The following is a 19,781-nucleotide window of genomic DNA, read 5'->3' on the forward strand; positions in this document are numbered from 1 at the left end:
TCTAAGAAAGTGGAAGAGAAGCTGAAGAGGCTGTAAAGAAGCATAGAAGAGGACGTGCATACTTGGAATTACACTGAGAGGCAGAAAAAGGGACATGAATCAGAGGAAATGTGCAAGTTAGAGATAACGAATTGACTGTCAATCGGTTATGATTATGCAAATCTGAAAGTCAAAATGTCTAAATTTGGGGCCCCCAATTATTGTGAACAAAACGTTTGTACTTTTTTATTTTTGTAACATCAGCCTAGGAAAGTTCGTAGAGGGAAATGTTAAAGGTTACCTGCCCCCATTACGGTTCCCACCCACCTAGGTTTTCCTAGGACATCCTCTTCACGAAGTAGATGCTTGAGATTTGCAAGTCCTCCCGTGACATTTCAAAATAATAATAATACACCATTCATGACAATGCAATTGAAAGTTAATAGGTAGCGCAATATATTCTGCTTCCCATGATATATTCCGTTTATTTGTTCCCACTGTCCCCCACTGCCACTGCTGACCGTGAAGGTGTCTCCGTGCTTGCGCTGCATGCGCCGCAGGAAGGCGTACACGTTTCTCCGGAACTCGATGGCGTGGCCCAGCCATGGGATGAGGCCTTTATCAAGGGGAGGCTCTCTTGGGCGCCTGGAGGCACAGAGGGCATTGATGGGTGGGGAAGGGAGGGGCGTTGAGTGGGGGGAATGGCGCATGAGGGGAGAGGGCCGGAGGAAATGTGGGCATTAGGAGCAGGAGTAGGGGTGTGTTACCAGTATTATGGCCCAGTAGGCCATGGTACCTACTCGTTTGGTGAGGTGTGTAATGATGAGGTGTGTAATGGGGTGGAAAGGTGGGTAGTGCTGAGGTGAGCAGTGGTGAGTGTGTAGTGTTGAGTACCGAGTGTGCAATGGCAAAGCATAGTGAGTTAGTGAGTGTTTTATTGGTATGGAGTGGTGAGTAACCGTGAAGAGCAATGAGGTGTGGCGATTGAGTAGTGGTGAGGAGCGGATGAATCTGGTAAACAGTGGTGAGGAATGGTGAGACTCACTCACCTGCTTCTCCGTGTGACGAAGAGGACAAGACCGATGATGGCGATGACGAGGAACCACACGACCCATGAGGACGCGAACAGCACCGAGCCGGCCATTATGTATCACCTCTACACAACAACGCAATATAACACAATACAGTACTAGAGCACAATCACAATACGGGTGGTGAGATGGCCCAGCATTTGCCGCTTGTTGCAGAAGTGCATGTTTTGAGCCTCCCGGCCGCCCTGGTTAATACTGCAGTTGTACTATCCATGAATACGCACCGTCTCCTTCACAGTGGACATTAAGGACCCTGTGGCATTATTTAAAACACAAAACTTCGAAATGTGAAAAATGACTTGGTCCTTTGTACAGTAATACTTCGATGTGCGAATATTCAATATACGAAATTTCAGTCGAACGAACTTTGCATTCATTACCATTATATCAATGGTAAAACAACAAATTTGAGTTCAATAATAAATACACCGAAACGAATAAAAATGAAAACTACCCACTTACGGTACCTGAGGGTTGCGCATCGCGATGGGTCATTGAATGTTTGTTTACATTCGTCTCGGCCAATCAGCGCGCATCAACGCACAACGTGACGGAGCTACGGTGTTCATTGGGCAATGCAAGCTTGTGACGTCACCAAAAACTACACTCATTAGTGTGAATATATTTCATAGTAAAGTACACTACATGTATGTCAGTTTTTAATTAGAATACTGCACGGTATAAATATAATATTATTTTCAATATAAACTGTCTTTGTTGACAATATTAATGGTAAGTTATGAAGTGCTTATAGTCTGACGTGGTAAGTTACGAAGGCGAGGAACGCATTCTCAGAGCACTGTTGGAAGTTAAATTTCGATGTAAAGCTTTCGTGACTGCAGGGATTCATCTTCTTGGTTCTTTCGGTAAAGTCACGTAGAATGAAAATAATAAAAAATAAATAACAAAATAATTCTCACACAACGCAAGCAGCCGTCCTCAGGTGGAGAGCAGGTCTGCTCTCCACCTGAGGACGGCTGTTTGCGTTGTGGCCGAAACGTCGTGAGAATTATTTTATTATGTTTTATTTTTATTATTTTATTATTTCCATTCTACGTGACTTTACCGAAAGAACCAAGAAGATGTTGGAAGTTATTCAATATTTTAAGTTTCGATATACAAAGCTCCAGGAACGCATCTAATTTATAAATCAAGGTATTACCGTACACAGGTATAATGCAATCAACGATATAACACTTCCAGCACAACATAATATACATATCAACACAATCCGTTATGCAATTTGTACTTACATACTTTATTTTTTCTATTTAATCACTCGCTTAGCTTTCCTATACTTTGCAATCCTATCGATGTTTGTCTTGTTGTTGTGACTTTCTGACCCACCCCGACTGGACATCTGTGAAAATGAGCTTCATAGCGCATCGAATTCTCCCAGTCTCAATAAAGATTCTGATGCTGATTACTGCCCACTTTTAACTCGATACACCACAAGATTGTACATCATCATCCTGGTCAATCCCCTGCTGGATGAACGCCTTTCTAAGCCCTTGCCATTGCTCACGATTCCGCGATGCAGTAACCCACGTAGCAGCTGCATCACGACTTGAAAGAAATAGGTGACGTTTCAGGCAATGGCCCTTCATAACACATTGATGGCAATGCTAGTGAGGATAATGTTGGTGACAATGATACCGTTATATCAGTGATGGTGAATATCAGAATATATATTCATACTGGAGGAATCCGATGAGCCATAGAGCTCTTTTTTACAGATGTCCAGTAAAAAGAATATGCGATGATCATGTTGGCTGTTTAGACGTCTGCTGTGGTGACTGTGGTGTCAGTGACGATGGTGGTCACAATGTCAGTGAACACTATAATCGGTACTGAATTCTTCACCTTAAGTCACGACAGCTTCACTCGCAAATCCACGTCAATAGGAGCAATAACCCAAACTTTAAAACGTGCACAGCTACTGCAAAGCACCTGCACGTGGATGAACCAAACGTTCACGAAAGAAAAGACGATTACGAACCCACTACTGCGGCATTTATTTGACCCGTTGCACAAATACGGCTACGCTTTTAACAATTTGCATAGCAAAACTTTTAAACCCCAGGGCTGTTCGGAACAAAGCATCTGGTGTTCTCCCATTTGGCTGCGACAAATGCCATAAAGCTGCACCCTAAAACAAACACACAGATGTAATGCGAGCGTAAATGGGGTTGTTGCTGGGCTCGGGTCCAATCACAAGGCCGGGGGTATTGGTGGGCGGAGCCTGTTCTGCGGGGCGTGTGGGAGGGGCCACCGTTCGCCTCGGCTCCAATGGGGGGCGAGGTGAATGGGGGCGGAGCCAGCGGGAGAGAGATCGTATGGGAAGGTCGGATCTGAGGATCCGGAAGAGGAGGAGTCAGGGTCACGTGGGGGGAATGTATATAAGTGGGAGCCCGGAAGAGATCGGGGCAGTTGGGGAATCTAAGAGGCTGAGCCACGTTGGGTGGTGAGAGGGATCCGCGCCATCGGCCACGTGGCCGAAGGACCTCTGCATGCCGTCGTCCAGCGGAGTGCGGGAATAGGGGAGTTAACGGGGGAGTGTGCGGGCAAGAGAGAGAGAGGGAGAGAGCGTACGCGGGGCGCACGCGAGACAGCACTGGTCCGAGGAAGAGGCCAGTGGGGGTGTGGAGAAGAACCTAAATAAAAGACGGAGACCAGCATCGCCTGACAGAGTCATTTATTACACAGAGACCAGACGCGCAAACAAATGTCTGCTGCATAGAGAGTGGTGGGTGCGGGGGGTGCCCACATACAGACAGACGGGCGGTCGTAAATGCCCTCTCACCGGTTTATTCCAGAAGATTCGATTCACCATTAACCCGACGAGATGCTTTGGAATGGATTCTTCACGAAAACGGAGCGGACGCTAAGCCACGATGGGAGGTGGAATGGAAATGCCAACATTTTTTGGTTCAAATAAAAAAAAATTGGAAAATTTTAATTTTAAAATTACTCGTTTATTTAACAGTCGACCTAGGGGAGGCCCCGAACTAGTTCAGATAATCGTCACTGGTGTTGGCCGTGAGCTAACCGCTACACTACCGCACTATCTCACACGTACAAATAAATTCACGCAAATTCATACTCGCATTAATTAAAAGACAAACCCAATAAATATTGATTTAAAGCTTTCGTGACTGCAGGAATTCGCACTCTTGGGTCTTTTGGTCAACCTAGACGATTGCTTGTGTTGCGATTGAAACGTCGTGATCGATTATTCTTTATTTACGTGACTTGATCGAAAGACCCAAGAGTATGACAAACCCATTAATCACGTAAATATACAACTGAGCTCAGCCACAGGCCATAGCGATAACGTCTCTGCGCCCATGTTGCATCAGGATAACTTTCCTGGCAGCCGATTGGCTGGCATAGCGGGAGTGGTGACCTCGTCCTGAACTGGCTGCAATTAACCTGCGGGGTTTTCACGACAGAGAAGACTACTTTTGGCTCTTACGAATATTGCTGCCCAATTGAAATGTTCCGCAGTTTTTGTGTGCGAATTGTCCCTGGTCAAGGGCTCTGTATTGGATCAGATGAGGGTTCTGTATTGGATGAGACAAGGACTCTGTATCACACGAGAAAAGGCCTCTGCATTGGATGAGACAAGGGACGTGAAATGAGGGTTCTGTATCAGACGACGGTTCTTCATCACGCGCAATGAGGGTTCTGTACTGTACTTTTTGGTTCTTTCGGTAAAGTCACGTAGATGAAAAAAGAATAAAATAAACATAAATTAAATTAAACTTACGTGACTTTACCGAAAGAACCAAAGAGTATGGATCCTTGCAGTCACGAAAACTTCAAATCTAGAAAGGTTCTGTACTGGTTGAAAAACCGGTTCTTTATCGGACAGTTTTCTGTAGTCGGTTGCCTTGGATGACAAATCCATCACCGCAAACTTCACTTTCAACCGCGCAATAAGTCCAAGCTTATCCTGGTAGGAACCTCCTGGTTACACCAGCCCACAGGGGATTATTGTGTCCGTCGTGCAGGGAGGGGCTGGGTGGGAAGGGAGGGGCTGGGTGGGGAGGGGCTGGGTGGGGAGGGTGGGGCTGGGTGGGGGGTGGGAGGAGTGGGGCTGGGTGGGGAGGGGCTGGTCACCCCGTGGTGCCCTTATAAAACTCAACGTTTAACCTACTCACGCCGGCTTGTGCCCGCCCTCACAGTCCGGCATATTTGCGGAATACACCACGCCGCCGTTGACCCTGGCCATTGACCGAGCAACCCAACGTTCCTACCAGCTCCCTCCGCAGGAATGTGTTTTTTTTTGTTAAATGGTCAACTTCAACCAAAAATCATTGCAACCTCATGCCATCCACCCTGTAACCTCCATCTGTGCACCCTGCCCCCAACCTTTACCCGGTTGCCTCTTGTAAAACCTTGAACGTCCATGGCGCAGTCTGTTGTCATGTGGCCGTGACCCTTTCCAAGGTCACCCAGCCCACGTGGCAGCTGAAGTGGAGATTAGATAGGAAAAATAACTTTAAAAAATCTGGGAAACTGAAGTTGCTTAGCTTTAAAATAAAAACTAAACATATAAAAGCTGAAGGAATTGTTACTCTGGCATTTGGTTCTGTACAGTAATTTACGTGTAGTTTTTAGTCCAGTCGCATAATTTGTCACTGATTGGATGCAATGTCAAGTGTAGGTTACTTTAACCTAAAACTCATTCTGTGCATCTTTAGTGGTGGTGGGGCACACCTATAATCCAGCACTGTGGAGGTAAGAGTTTGTAGATCGTACAATTATTGTTAATCATTTCCCATGGATACCATGCCTTGCCAGGAGGTGGTATATAGTGTTGCTCCCTCGCACACGTCGGCTTTCTCTGGTTGGCTCCATTTTCTTCCCACATGCATTCTGCACTCATTAATTGGCTCAAAACATCTTAAAATATAGAGGATTGCAGAGCTTGGGCAATTGTTGAAAGCGCCGGCTCACCACCTGGTTGCTGTCTTCCAGCTTGTTTGTTACATAGCGATTGTGAGATGCAATGTGCATGGGTGACAATGCTATTTCTAAACTAGATATAACCGTAAATCTTTATATAAGTTATAAAATACGTGTACACTTGATTTTATGAATATTTTATTCTTTTCGGGAGTAGGATATGTTGTTTGCAGGATGCATATACTGCAATTAATTCATCCACCCTTTGTATTTTTTTTTCCAAACAACGTTTAATCGAATAAACAACACTTTACTTTCCATGCCAAAGACGTATTTAACACAAGGCACGACATCAGATAATGTTGCAATTCTATCTGGGTTGCAGCACCCATATTTACGTCGCTGACCTTCACAGAATTCAATTAAAGCAGTCAGTAAGATTTATGATAATGACAGACTAATGAAAGGATAGATGAATACATACACATGTGGGCAGATACATGAAAATGGAGATAAGATTAACAGGTGGATGGACAAACGGCAGGCCGACAGATAGTTGGACAAACAGGTGGAGAGACAGCCATGCAGCACAGAAACGGACATGTAGTCAGATGGGCAGAAATATAGACGGAGATAAACAGACGAACCAAGAGATAATTGTACAGAGAGATGCACTGACAGATGTACTGCCAGATTAACAGGTGGGAGAATGGACAAGAGTTTAACCAAACAGGTTTAACAATCAAAGATGGACGAACAGTTTCAAGCGACTGAAACAGCCTTCATCGTCTAATTTGAGAGATGTCGGAGATACAAACTGCAACTTCACAGGAGAGGGAGAAAGAGCAGCAGGGCAGGGTTAAGAGACCGGGCAAGGAGGGTAGTGTCGACCGCTGTTCAGAAGCGCGGGCGGTAACGAAAGCAAATTTCGTGCGTTGGGTGCATGACGCCAAATGCGAATCGTGACACGTTGATGTCTGGCACTTTAGTGGCGGGGTCGCAGAACTCGATGTCGTAGTGGATCAGTATCAGCACAATGAACCTGAGCAGAGCCACGCACACACGCACATTGACACATGCACATTGACGCATGCACATTGACGCATGAGCACAAGCACGATGACCCCCCCCACTTAAAGCTAGAGATTGTAGCAGTAATATAAATTTTGGCCCGGGCTGCATCCCCTCAGGACCCTGCGTTTATCCGGCACTCATCACAAAAGGGGAACTCACTGTTTGATCTCGTTGGTGGCGAAGAATCTCCCAGGACAGATGGACACACCGGCACCCCAGGGCATTGTGGGGTACCGGAGCTTGCGTCCAGACTTGAAGAAGTCCGTCTTCTTGGAGCCGTCTTCGTTCAGGAAGCGATCGAACTTAAATTCCTGCCGACGGCGGAATGAGACAACGCGTCACAGATGAGCAGGTGAGCTGCAAGGCAGTTGCCATGGGGCGCAGCGGAACAAGAGGATGGCCTAATCGGGTGCTCGTTTTTCAAAATGAAGGATGCACTGAGTCGCAAGAATATCACAATCCTGCTTGGAATTGTTTAGTAAATTACTTGGTTAGTTTTTGTGTGTGGGAGGAGTCTGGAGAAAACCAGAAAAAACCTCCCAACACAGTATAACTACAATATTGTTACTATGATTACTCTCTGTACTGCCACCTAATTGGTCATTCCATCTCAACGAGTATTTTTCTTGGTGTGGGAGGAGACCAGAGCACATGCCCGGGCGTCATCGACAGACACGCACAGACAGCAGTCTCCCCCACCTCGGGATCCACGTGGATCTCAGGGTCCATGTGGGGGCTCAGGTGAGGGAACATGGCGACACGATCACCGGCGCGGAGCTTGGGGCCTGGCCCGCTGGCGCCTGGAACCTGCAGCGTCTTGTCCTGGCACACGGCACGTATGAGAATGGGAGCCGAGCGTAGGCGAAGCACCTCCTCAATTACGCTGTCTGCATGGGGAAGAGGGGCGAGGGGTAAGGAGGAGTCATGATGCCAAGTCGCACTGATGCGGCATGCACATTACGGGTGCGTGAGCAGGTGATTGTGGGGAGCATTTGAGCAGTAGTTGGCGCACTGTGCTATGAACCCGGCGAACCGAGTTTGATTCCCGCTCGCGGCAAACATTGGTGATAAATATCTGAACCGGTTCTTGTCCTCCCCTCTATCGACTCAGTTTAAAATGAGTACCTGATGCAGTGTGTAAACGTCAGCATTGCGGTAACAAAGGTGGACAGTCGTGATGCTTGCCACCCACCTCCTCGTATACTCTGTCGGCCTTCAAAGTTGTTCGCCAATCGCACTTGCCCGAAAAGTTTGTTAAAGGCTATACAGGGGGGTGGTGATCTCTGTGAGTATTAGATTAAGCGGATAGGCGAGTGGGTGGGCAGGTGGCCGAGTAAGCGAGTGATCAGGTGAGTGGGCACGTGCGTAGACACACCCAGCACGGGCGTGTTGACGAGCGCGTCACGCGTCAGCGAGATCACTCGCGTCTCCGCGCCGTCGCTCTGCCCCGTCGCCTCCAGCAGCTGCTGCACCTCGGCGCGCACTGCCGCCATGGCGATCGTGTGCCTCATCAGATACGCCAGCGTCCAGAACGACGCGGGGCCCGTGTTACCCTGGTCACATGGGGGACATTTCAGCCTGTGGTCGCTTTGCTGCCCGCCTGCACTTTGGAGGCCAGGTTGGTCGATCAAACAATTTCATCAAATTCCATCGCTCACCGTGCGTATTAAGGGCGCCACCTCCTGACTTGCCAAGGTAAATTCTTATAGTCAAGTAAAAACGTATTAAACCAATGCGTACTTCGCAGGTGTAGTTATGGGTATGTCGGCACTTTAAGCAAAATTAGCCAAATTGGCGTACGTATATTGAACTTCTTTCGCACCGTATGTATTAGAGAAAAGTTTTTTCTGGCTGGATTCCTGGCACACAAGCAAGCGCGCATGTGCAGAGGTGACATCATCATGCAGATCTGCGTGATGATCCCACAGTGTTGAGTCGGGTTTGTGCGTTGCGCTGACATCATGGCTCTCCCCCCCCCCCATCCTTCCACCCTTCAGCCTGGCCGTATATCTCCCACATGCGATAGAAGAGAGAGATAGCAGGAGGTGAGGAAGGGTGATAGAGGAGGGAGGAAGAGATGGAGAGGAACGCAGAGGAGAGGGGTAGGGAGAGAGTGAAAGGGTGTGAAACGGAGAGGTAAAAGAGAGCAGAAAATAAAAAGGAGGGCGAGGGAAGATGACAAACAGTGAGAGGATTCGGGAGAGGCAAGAGAGATTGAGATGGGCAAGGGAGAAGTTGGAATAATGAGAGTGAGATAAACAAAGAGATAGGGGTAGGGAAGATACAGTGGAAGAGAGGAATATAGAGGGAGGGAGAGGGAGAAAAAGGGACAGGAATTGAGAACGTAACAAATCGAGAAATAGAGATGAACTGGGATACATAGTACAGAGGAATGCAAGAGGAAGGTGGAGAGAGGGCTCTATACAAGATAACAAGTTTTGCTGGCTGGCTGTCTGGGATGTACGGAAGCCCACATCCAAAGGAGATGCAGTTTGCTTGTTATAATTATAGACAAAAGCAAATCGCATCGTTACTCATTCCTTTTAGTGTTTAACAATTTTTAAAAGCCTGTTTAAACATGAACAGTGTTGTGAGTTTTGTACATCAACACCCCCCCCCCCCCCCACACACAAGGCTCTGCTGCAGGGCTAATTCAGGGGCCTTACCTGAGAGGCCCAGAGCATCATTAACAAGGTGCGATCGCGGGTCTCGTTGTCGGCCTGCAACTCGGCAAGCGTTTCGTCGCGGGCCAAGATCCAGGGGCTGACGTGCTCACGCACACGCAGCAATGACGCCGTCAAATGCCCCCAGAACCACGACTTGAGTCGGTCTGCTTCCTTCCGCTGGGCTGCGCCGAGGAGGGAATTGGGGGAGGGGTGGGATGTGTAGGGAGGGGGGAGGGAGAGATAGAGGTGAGGGGGTGTTTTAAAAAACACACAACGGAGGGACAAGTGAGCTGGGGAACAAGAGGACGGTCAAGCAGTTGAGTGGGTGGGTGAGTGAGTCAGTGGGTGAGTAAGTGGATGAGCAGGTGAGCATGTGGGGGAGTGAGTGGGTAAGGGTGTGGGAGAGCGGATGCGTAAGTGGGTAATCATGTGGGTAAGCAGGTAATTGAGCGGGTGAGTGGGTAGGTGAGCGGGTGAGTGGGTAGGTGAGCGGGTGGTTGAGTAACTGGGTTGGTGAACAAATGAGTAGCTTGCTGGGCAGTTACAGTTATGACAATGGGCCACACGAGACAAAACATGCATGACAGATAACACAAACGGGACAAAATATTTAATTTGTTTAGTCGAATGCTGACCTCACATTCGTGACAATTGATAAAATCTCTGTAGGCCTGTGGGTGTTCTCCGGGCACTGCAGTTATAAAAGATACTTGAGAGACATATCATGAACATTGTGTCATACCGGGCCAGAGCGTGGAAGTGGCGATGGCGGGGAACAGCTGATCGTACTTGCGGAACTCCTTGAACACCTCTAGGGAGCGTGTGGTCTGCACAGCTGGCCCGCCCGGTTCCTGGCCAAATACAGCCAGGTAGCCGGCTCTACGTACAGCATGGACAGGCATTACTCAATAACGATGATAACCACAATGATGACGATGGCAATGATAACGATGTCGAAAAATCACAATGAAAACAACAGAGGGAAAATACCAAGAGGGGAGCATAAGAAGAGGAGCATAACTCAGTGTAGCATACCTGAACACGATGTCATAGCAGAAGTTAAAGAGACCAGATTCATGCCACTTCGCATCCCAGTGCCCTCCGCACCCCCCACGACCGTTTCCTTCATTGAATGAGCCTGGCCCCATGAGCAGGTGCAGCTGGGACATCATGGCGTCTGTCATGGCGACCAGCCCGTCGCCCTGCAAGTGGCTGCGAGGCGACACGCACACGCGACCATGCACACGTGACACATGTGAGCACACAACGGTCCCCCGTGCAGCTGTTGGAGCAAGGGAGTGTTTCATCATCCCATAACTTGGCTGACCTTGTCTCCCAAGTGCTGCTTACATACCATACCAAGGACTAATTTATGACTAAGTCGACCCCGGGGAGGGCTCCAACAGATATTCGTCACGGATGTTGGCTGTGAGTGGCAAGTAAAGCCAGGTCAGTGGGCTACCCACTACACTACAGCTCCCCACATGAGCACACGCAAGAGCACACCAACAACCGCCATTCGCCACAAAGTGGCAGAGACATCACCATGGTGCATGAGCCAGGCTGGTTGCACCTTGAGGCCACGGTGAAGTGTCGGAGGCTTGCTGGCAGGTCAGCGTACATACCTAGGTGCTCTGGTTTGATTGCCTGAGGTGACTGGATCATGCACCACACTCAATAGTGCAACACAAGCTTGTGTTACCACTGCGCCACCCTGCGCCAGAGTTAAAAGGATCACGAGTGAGCTTTGGTGTGAGCTGTAGCTTGAGGTGCCGCACCTAACGTTGATGGCGCTGGTGGCCTTATGGAACTCGACCTTGTAGTTTACGCCAAAGACTATCAAGACGAGCTGGCGTGCAAACTTTTTGAAGTCAAGCGCGGTGCGTGCTTCGCGCGCCACGGCCGCCATCTCGTGTGGGTCCAGCATGAACGTGATGTACTTCCCGCCCAAGCACACCTGCGGCGGTGCAGGGGAGACACAAAGAGACAATGAAAAGATCCAGCATATTGCCTACGCAGGCTGCTGAAGCGAGTGCTGTTAGCGAGTAGTGTGTGGCACCACGCCATTAAAAAGGGCGTCCGAAAATTTGAAAAGAATCTCGTTGCACAGGAGGAGATGTAGCACCAGGAACGAAGATAGCGTCGATCTCGATCAGCCCGACTACCCACGTGGCTCTGCATTAAGTGACAAGTGCTGTGTCTCCCGAATTTATCAATGAAGCCACATGCAGACTTCGAAGAACAGCCGACGATTGTATATCATCCTTGAACCCAAAGAACAGGAAGTTGGCGGAGGACGTCAGGGTGCGCAAGGTGGTGATGTGGCCAGCGCCGCACAGCTGTGAAATTATAGCTGAGTTGACCTAGGGGAGGCCCATATTTACCACTGATGTTGGCCATGAGTTGAAATAAAACAATCTTCACTGAGTTTGTAGTGATATGTGCTATCCACTAAGTTACAACAATAAACAACCGCTGTCCATTGGCCTCTAAGTGGCGGTGACATCACCATGGTGCTTGTGCCAAGCACAGACGCAGATGATTGGCACGCACAATTTCAAGTGCACACACGTACACAGTAGGATGAATTTATTCAGCACATTTTATATTCTAGATTTGAAGTTTTCGTGATGGCAAGGGTCCATATTCTTTGTTTTTTCGGTAAAGTCACGTAGGTAAAAAATAAAATATAAATAAATTGAGTCACGACGTTTCGGAGGCAACACAAGCTTCCGTCTTCAGGTGGCACCGTCACTTGATACAATCGTTTTGCTGTGACGGTGCCTCTGAAGACGGAAGCTTGTGTTTCCTCCGAAACGTCGTGATTTAATTTATTCTATTTTTTACCTACGTGACTTTACCAAAAAAACCAAAGAGTACATTTTATATTAGTCATAGTCTTAGTCTAGTTGAAGACAACCTGTGTAATTCTATTCAGGTTTTAGTCTGGATCTTATTTAGTTATTCACTGTCAGAATTTGAGTCCACACTTGGTCATGCCATGTTGGTGTGAGGGGCAACACAATTTAAAAAGAAGGCTGCAATGTGGGGCTCAAGATAAGTATGTAAAAAACAAGTAGAGTTCAACAAACAAATGAAGATTTGTGTTGGAGGAACACAACTGGAATAGACATCAGGCTTTATGTGAAGGCTGACCGGGATTAAAAGGATGAAATAAAGAGGTGGACAAGAGTAGGTTGCAATTCTTTTGAAAAACTAAACTGAATGAAAATAACCAATGTGCTTAAGGAATAAAACAACCACATTTGACATACAAAGAAAGTGAAACAAAATGGCTACAGAAAATCACGGGAGAGGAGGTGCATGCTTGGAATTATACTGAGAGAGGGATACATGCATCAGATGTGCAAGTTAGAGGCATCGAATTGACTGGAAAGAAAAGGTAATAACTAAACTAATCTTAAAACCAAAATGTCAAAATTAGCGGCCCCCACATTTTTAAAAATGAAGTTTGTACTTTTTGGTTTTGTAACCTAGGCATAGGAGAGTTTGCGTAGAAGTTACTTACCCCCACTACGGTTGTCACCTGTCCTGGTCTTCCTAGGACATCCTCTTCACAAATAAGATGCCTGAGGAGATCTGCAAGTCTTCTTGCGACATTAAACTCCCTGTTTGTGTAAATTGCATTATAATACAGCACTCACTACAATGCACGTGCATGTTGATCTGCCCTATTTTGTTATTGTGCGAGATATTCTGCTTCCCATCATATCCCGTTTATTTGTACCACGTTTATTTGTTCCCACTGTCCCCACTGCTGCTGCTGACCGTGAAGGTGTCTCCGTGCTTGCGCTGCATGCGCCGCAGGAAGGCGTACACATTTTTCCGGAACTCGATGGCGTGGCCCAGCCATGGGATGAGGCCTTTATCAAGAGGAGGCTCTCCTGGGCGCCTGGGGGGGGGGGGGGGCACAAACGGCTTTGATGGGTTGGAATGTGGAGGGGCATTGAGGTGGGGGGGGCATGTGGGTATTGATTGGGGGGAACAGAGCAAGGCCAGGGAATGAGGAGAGGGGCTAGAGATATAGTTCACGCATTAGGGACAGGAGGAGGGGTGTGCTACCAGTTTTATAGCCCACTAGCTTATATACCCGGCATTGCCCGGGCCCAAAAAATATTTCCAAACTCCTCTTCAAAATCTAACAGCAGTGCGTACTGACTGTGGTGGTACCTGTTATCACTACAGTAGTACATGTTGACTCTATAGCAGTATTTATCGACTCTATAGCACAAAGTAATCACCTGACAGAGTGGCGTGGTGAGGCCTAGTCCCATGCAGAGCCTTTGGCTTCGCCTAGATTGTCCAGCCGGCCGAGGTGGCACCTTGGCAGGCTGGGGCTGGGCTGCTACCCCTGACGCCCACCCCCCACCTCCCCCTAGCCACGATCTCCCCGGCCGCTCTGCAGTAACATCTATGGCCTATAGTGGTAGCATCTACCGACTGTATAGTAGTAACTGCGCGCATCAGGGTGGGGGGGACATCACACAGTCAAGAATTTACCTGAGCGTTTAGTGTATGCATGGGCCGTCCCCCCCACCAAAGGCACGTGCACGCGTCATAAATAAAAAATATAAAGAGATAGCATGCAAAAATCTCACTAAATCGCAAATTAAACTAATTTAAAGTTGACGGATGTGAAAAAGGAATAGCGCTTGCTCACGGCAGGGCTTACGGCATGGTACCTGGCTATTTTTATTTAACGTAAACCCCACAGTTGGAGAGCGAAATCGTCCGCAAGCGCGCGAACACACACAAAGCCACACACAAACCCACAAACAGACAATTTTTGACTTTTATAGATATAAGGGATCTGCGAGCCACCCTCACACACACGCACCACGCAGACACGAAATCTCCACTCTCACTATAACACGCACCAATCACACGCACGGGAATGCGCTGGACAGGGGTCAGGGGTTAAAGGACAATGACCAGGCGTGCCAGACGTGTATGTGTATTGGGAGCGAGGGCGGAGATGGAGGGGTTAAAAGGGGCTGTGAGACCCGTGTTCGGGGTTGGTTTTGGAACGAGTTGGAGAAATAAAAAAGTGCTTAAACCAGTCTCCGACTGCTCTTCATATATATAGAAGAAGATTAGGCCATGGTACTTATTAGTTTGATTAGTTTGGTGGAATGTGTAATAATGAGGTGTGTAATGGGGTGGAAATGTGTAGTGCTGAGGTGAACAGTGGTTAGGTATGCTATGATTTTTTTAGGTGTAGCAAGGTGTGCAATGGTGTGATGAGGTTTAATACAAAATGTCGTGGTGTGGTTTGGTTAGTGTATAATGGTAAAGTGTGGCGGGTGTGTAGTGTTGAAGAGTGCCGAGTGTGTAATGGAAAAGCATCGCGAGTGTTTTATTGGTGTGGAGTGGTAACTGTGAGGAGCAATAAGGTGTTGCGATTGAGAAGTGGTGATGAGCGGATCAGTGTGGTAAGCAGTGGTGAAGAATGGTGAGCCTCACTCACCGTTTTCTCCGTGTGACGAACAGGACGAGACCGATGATGACGAGGAACCCCACGACCCATGAGGATGTGAACAGCACCAAGCCGGCCATTATGAATCACCTCTACACAACAATGCAATAATATGCAATATAACACAATGATATAACACAATACAACACGGGGCGGTGACATGGCCCAGCAGAAGTGCATTTGTCATTTGTATCAGAGGTTCAAAGTTCGAGCCTCCCGGACGCCCTGGTTAATACTTCAGTTGTACTATCCACGAACACACACCGTCTCCTTCACGATGGTCATTAAAAAAAGCCTGTGGCATTATTTGAAAAATAGTAGGCCAAATGTGTCGGAGTCATGACGGACATTTGAAACATTACTTGGTCCTTTATACGATACAATACAAACAACGATACAACATAACATGCCACATCTCAACACATTCTATTACTGCCCACTATAAATACATCACAATATTGTATATACCATCATCGGCCTTCGTCAATCCCCTACTGGATGAAGGCTTTCCACACCCATTGTCATTGCTCACGATCCAGTCGCAGTTGCATGACGACCTGTATATTTGGAGTTTCTAATTTATCTGTTTTTCCTTCCACATTTGTAATCGAAACGTGCGTTTAGAGCAGTGGTTATTCACTGCAGCCTTGCACCCACTTTGATTATCAATCGTTGGAAAAATGTAGAATGTTACTAAGTACACAGGTTTCATGAAACAAAGTTATTGTACTATGAGACCTCCTTTACCAGTGGCAAAATATAGTAGTAGGTTTTTACCCTTTAAACTAGTACAAAACTGACACCTTTATACAAGGCATCATGTTTGCAATAACCACAAGACGAGCAGTCAAAATGCAAACAAAAAGAAACAACTCTGATAATGGTAATGATATGCACTGTCCTTGAAGTTGATTGGTCCACACCCGAGACAGCTTTTCTTAGAGCCTAGTCTCCACTGGTGTTGGACCAGATGACGCCAAAAGGCGTACAACTCAAAAACAGCGTACTATCAGAGTATTGAGAGCTCGGGTAAGCATTGACACTATGAGACCTCCTTGTACTTACGTGCCCGTGCTTAATTTGTTTCGATAATTTACCTTCTGAACAAATGTGGCCATGTCTCACACCCCATGTGAAGAACCACTGGTTTAGAGTATGCGGTTGCTATAGATATATGTCCAAATTATAAGCCACTTCGTCGAGATATTATTTCGTGGCCAGGTCACTTCGGAAAAATAGCGATACTTGTATAGTTCAGTGGACCTTACCTGGTAAAAAGGTGACGTTTCAGGCAATGCACCTTCTTCATAACACACACATCGATGACAATGCTAGTGATGATAATGTAAGTGACAATGACGCCAATAAATCAGTGATGCTGAATTTAATGTGATGCTGTTATGACGATGATGTTGGCTGTTTAGACCATTTAACACGTAGCTTTCGCGACCAATATTATTCATAATATAGGTTTTTGGTTCAGATCGCGTTATTTATAAATGTGTCGTAACCCTCCACCACCCGACACGGCCAAACAGTAAAAAATGTGTCACGTTTTTCAAAGGACAAAATAATTCACTTCTGTAGCCCACCGGTGTGCATTCTTGCCCGATGAAGCTGATTGTAATTATCAGCGAAACGTCGTACTACTCAAATTTAAAAATGCTGTTGATTCTCTCTTCAACACACCGGTGGGCTAAAGAAGTGAATTATTTTGTCCTTTGAAAAACGTGACACATTTTTGACTGTTTGGCCGTGTCGGGTGGTGGAGGGTTACGACACATTTATAAATAACGCGATCTGACCCAAAACCATATATTATGTTTAGACCATGTCTGCTGTAACGACTATACACCTGTAACTGTGGTGGCAGTGACGATGGTGTTGATGCCAGTGAAGACGGAAATCGGTACTGAATTCTTACCTCAAGCCACGGACGATTCACTCGCAAATCCACGTCAATTGGAGCATTAACTCGAAAACTTTAAAACACAACTATTTGCAAAAACGCCGACGCGTGGACGAACCCAAAACGGAAGACTACGACAAGCATTAAATGTATTACACCCGTTCCACAAACGACGTCTGCGCTTGCAACAATTCGCAAGGGTTATAAATCATCCAGCCGTGACACTGCCACACCATCAACCAAGACGCCCACCTCCCTCGCCGCAAACAGTCTCAACAGACTGTTGGGGCAAACCACCATGAACACGGACACGTACCAGCCACACGGAGGAGAGGAGCTGCCTCAGGACGACAGGGTACGAGTGACCGCTCGCACGCGGAATTTGTTCTTGAAAATTTGAAGAATCGATTCCCGATTCGGTCGTGCGGGAACGCATGGGAATCGATTCTTTACGCGGATATTGTAGAGTCGACTCCAAGCCCACCCCCACTTCCCTCCCACATCCCCCACCTCCCCCCACCTTCCCCCCACTTCCCCTAAATATTCAGAACCATCGTTTTATGTTTATTCTGTTTCTGAAAAAATAACAATAAGTTTTACTCTTTCTGGCAATAAAACAGGTGTTAAGATGTTCAAACACCAAATAGAAACCTTTTGCAAGGAATCAAGTTCGCTTTAACCACATGTACTTGTGGTGAACATGTAAACAAACATGCTCTGATAATATATGTGTAGCGACGTAAATGGGCTATGTACACTTACTTGAAGGGGCAGACACAGTCCAGCAGGGGCAGTCGCAATATCCCGAGCCCCAGAGCAGGAGGGGGCTGTGGGGTGTTCTCGGATACCCCAGAGCCCCTTCGGCAACTTTCTAGAAGGTAGGCGGAGCCAGGGCTGACGCACCGGTGCTGGGTATAAAAGCCGGACCCCTGGAAGGGTCCGGGGCCAGTCCAAGACAGAAGCAAGAAGACTAGCTAGATAGGACCCTGGGACCCCTAGCCTCACTGCCTTTGTAAGGGCCGGGACTCTGTGTGGCTCAGTGATGAGAGCCTGGAATCCCCGGTCAGACGTCCTTGTGAGGGCCGGGTCCGAGTGGACCAGTGGTCGGAACCCGCACCCTGACTAGGTTGGGTTAGAGTAGCCTCCCCTAGGCACCCGTAGCCGGAGGACCCAGAGGAGTGGTCCTGTGTTAGGGCACGATAGCCCAGATGCAATACCTCCCCAGGCAGTGTGTATAGAAGGGCCATTGCCCAGAGTGAGCTGGGGTTGTATTGCCGAGTGTCAGAGGAGTGGTCCAGTGTTAGGGCACGTTAGCCAGAGGAAATATCTCCCCAGGCAGTGTGTATAGAAGGGCCATTGCCCTGAGTGAGCCGGGGCTGGATTGCCGAAGTATTGTGAATAAAAAGTGTTGCCTCCAAGATCAGTCTCCAACGTCTCCAGAACTCACTACACTACATATGCATTGTCTTTGAAACTGCTTGGCCTACACTAGAGAGAGCCTTCTTGAGGGCCTAGTCTCACGAGTGGCAGACGAGAGAAAGGCGAACAATACAAAAACAATGCACGATCAGAACATTTATAGCTCAGGGTGAGCAGCTATAAGGTCCCTTTTTATTCTGTCTATGTATATAGTATCATTTGTATCACTTCTTAAACTATTCGTGCTGTATTAATCCACTATTAATACATTCTACAACAAAATAGTTTGTATAAAAAAAAATTGGAATCGGAAACGATTAACATATTTTTAACTAGCTGGCCTTTACTCCCAGAGTTCTTGACTGTTTCTCCGAGTTTTGTTTATTTCCCCCTTTCTATGCACTGGACGTATTGAGATGATGAAATGCGCCGTCATCTCCTTGTTCTCCTTTGTCTTCTTCTCTGGAGGGGGCGTGCCCATTAGGCCATTAACATATCGTCCCGGATGTCCCCAGGAAGTCCATTCTTGTCCCGCCTGGGGGCCCGGCGACAAGGACCCATTCCAAAACTGTTCGATTTCGACAGCCCGCCCCTTCTTGTTTTCGACGAAATTAGTTCTGACGACGTCTGGCGCGTGGGGTCCTTCCCGATGCTCGCGGGCTGCGGCACGCTGACGGTCGTCGGACATTGTTCAATCCCTGGGGTCCGGGTACCGGCGAAAACTATGGGTTTTCGTCAGTAATTGATAGCGATCCCTGTTGGGTTTTTTTTATTGTTCTTGTTGTTTCCACTACGCAGGATGGAGGTCAGCCGGAATGCTGATTTTTTTTTTTTAATGGGGGGGGGGTGATGTAGTGATATAGAATCGTGTACTTAGCAGCATAGCGCTTGTTTCTGGCAGGGAAGGGGATCTGCAGTTACAACAGCCCTGACTGACAGCAGGTCACGTGATAGACCAGAGAGAGGGATGTAGGGGAAAGGTTACAGAAGGGGCACGTGAGGGAACCGTGACCGGGACTGAGCGAGTCCACGCCGGGAGGATAAAAGGGGGCCCTGAGCGGGAGCTCATGGCTGTCGTTTGGAGTGGGATCCCGTCGTGCTGCTGGAGTCTTCGTTGCCATCTTCGTCAGTCAGGCAGTCTGCCAGCTGTCTTGACTGGGAGCTGTAGTTAGTCAGTCACTACATATTGAATGAGACATGGACTCTGCATTAGATTAGGATTCTTGCATTGGATG

General features: G+C 47.6%; 1 protein-coding gene across 2 annotated transcripts; it reads right to left on the minus strand.

The window, feature by feature from the left end:
• Positions 1-6,199: 6,199 nt before the first annotated feature.
• On the minus strand, positions 6,200-17,559 carry LOC133353069 (7-alpha-hydroxycholest-4-en-3-one 12-alpha-hydroxylase-like). Of its 2 annotated transcripts, none has more exons than XM_061569173.1 (11): positions 17,444-17,559; positions 15,210-15,310; positions 13,511-13,634; positions 11,500-11,678; positions 10,757-10,933; positions 10,464-10,600; positions 9,722-9,903; positions 8,431-8,608; positions 7,755-7,942; positions 7,215-7,366; positions 6,200-7,023 (listed from the first exon to the last, which is right to left on the minus strand). In XM_061569173.1, the coding sequence occupies exons 2-11, from the start codon at positions 15,296-15,298 to the stop codon at positions 6,879-6,881; spliced, it is 1,551 nt and encodes a 516-aa protein (XP_061425157.1). In that variant the 5' UTR covers positions 15,299-15,310; positions 17,444-17,559; the 3' UTR covers positions 6,200-6,878. The 2 variants fall into 2 exon arrangements, with proteins under 2 accessions (XP_061425157.1, XP_061425158.1); XM_061569174.1 differs by lacking the exon at positions 17,444-17,559 and adding an exon at positions 17,143-17,391.
• Positions 17,560-19,781: the final 2,222 nt, after the last annotated feature.

This window comes from Lethenteron reissneri, chromosome 42, assembly GCF_015708825.2.
Source record: "Lethenteron reissneri isolate LAM-NWPU_2019-01 chromosome 42, ASM1570882v1, whole genome shotgun sequence".
Taxonomy (NCBI): domain Eukaryota; kingdom Metazoa; phylum Chordata; class Hyperoartia; order Petromyzontiformes; family Petromyzontidae; genus Lethenteron; species Lethenteron reissneri.

Excerpts from the sequence above, each read along its gene's own strand:
- LOC133353069 (XM_061569173.1), bottom strand. The coding sequence starts at position 15,298 with ATGGCCGGCTTGGTGCTGTTCACATCCTCATGGGTCGTGGGGTTCCTC. Across the intron at positions 13,635-15,209 it reads TTCGTCACACGGAGAAAACG|GCGCCCAGGAGAGCCTCCTC; the intron begins GTGAGTGAGGCT and ends CCCCCCCCCCAG. Across the intron at positions 10,934-11,499 it reads ACCAGCGCCATCAACGTTAG|CCACTTGCAGGGCGACGGGC; the intron begins GTGCGGCACCTC and ends GTCGCCTCGCAG.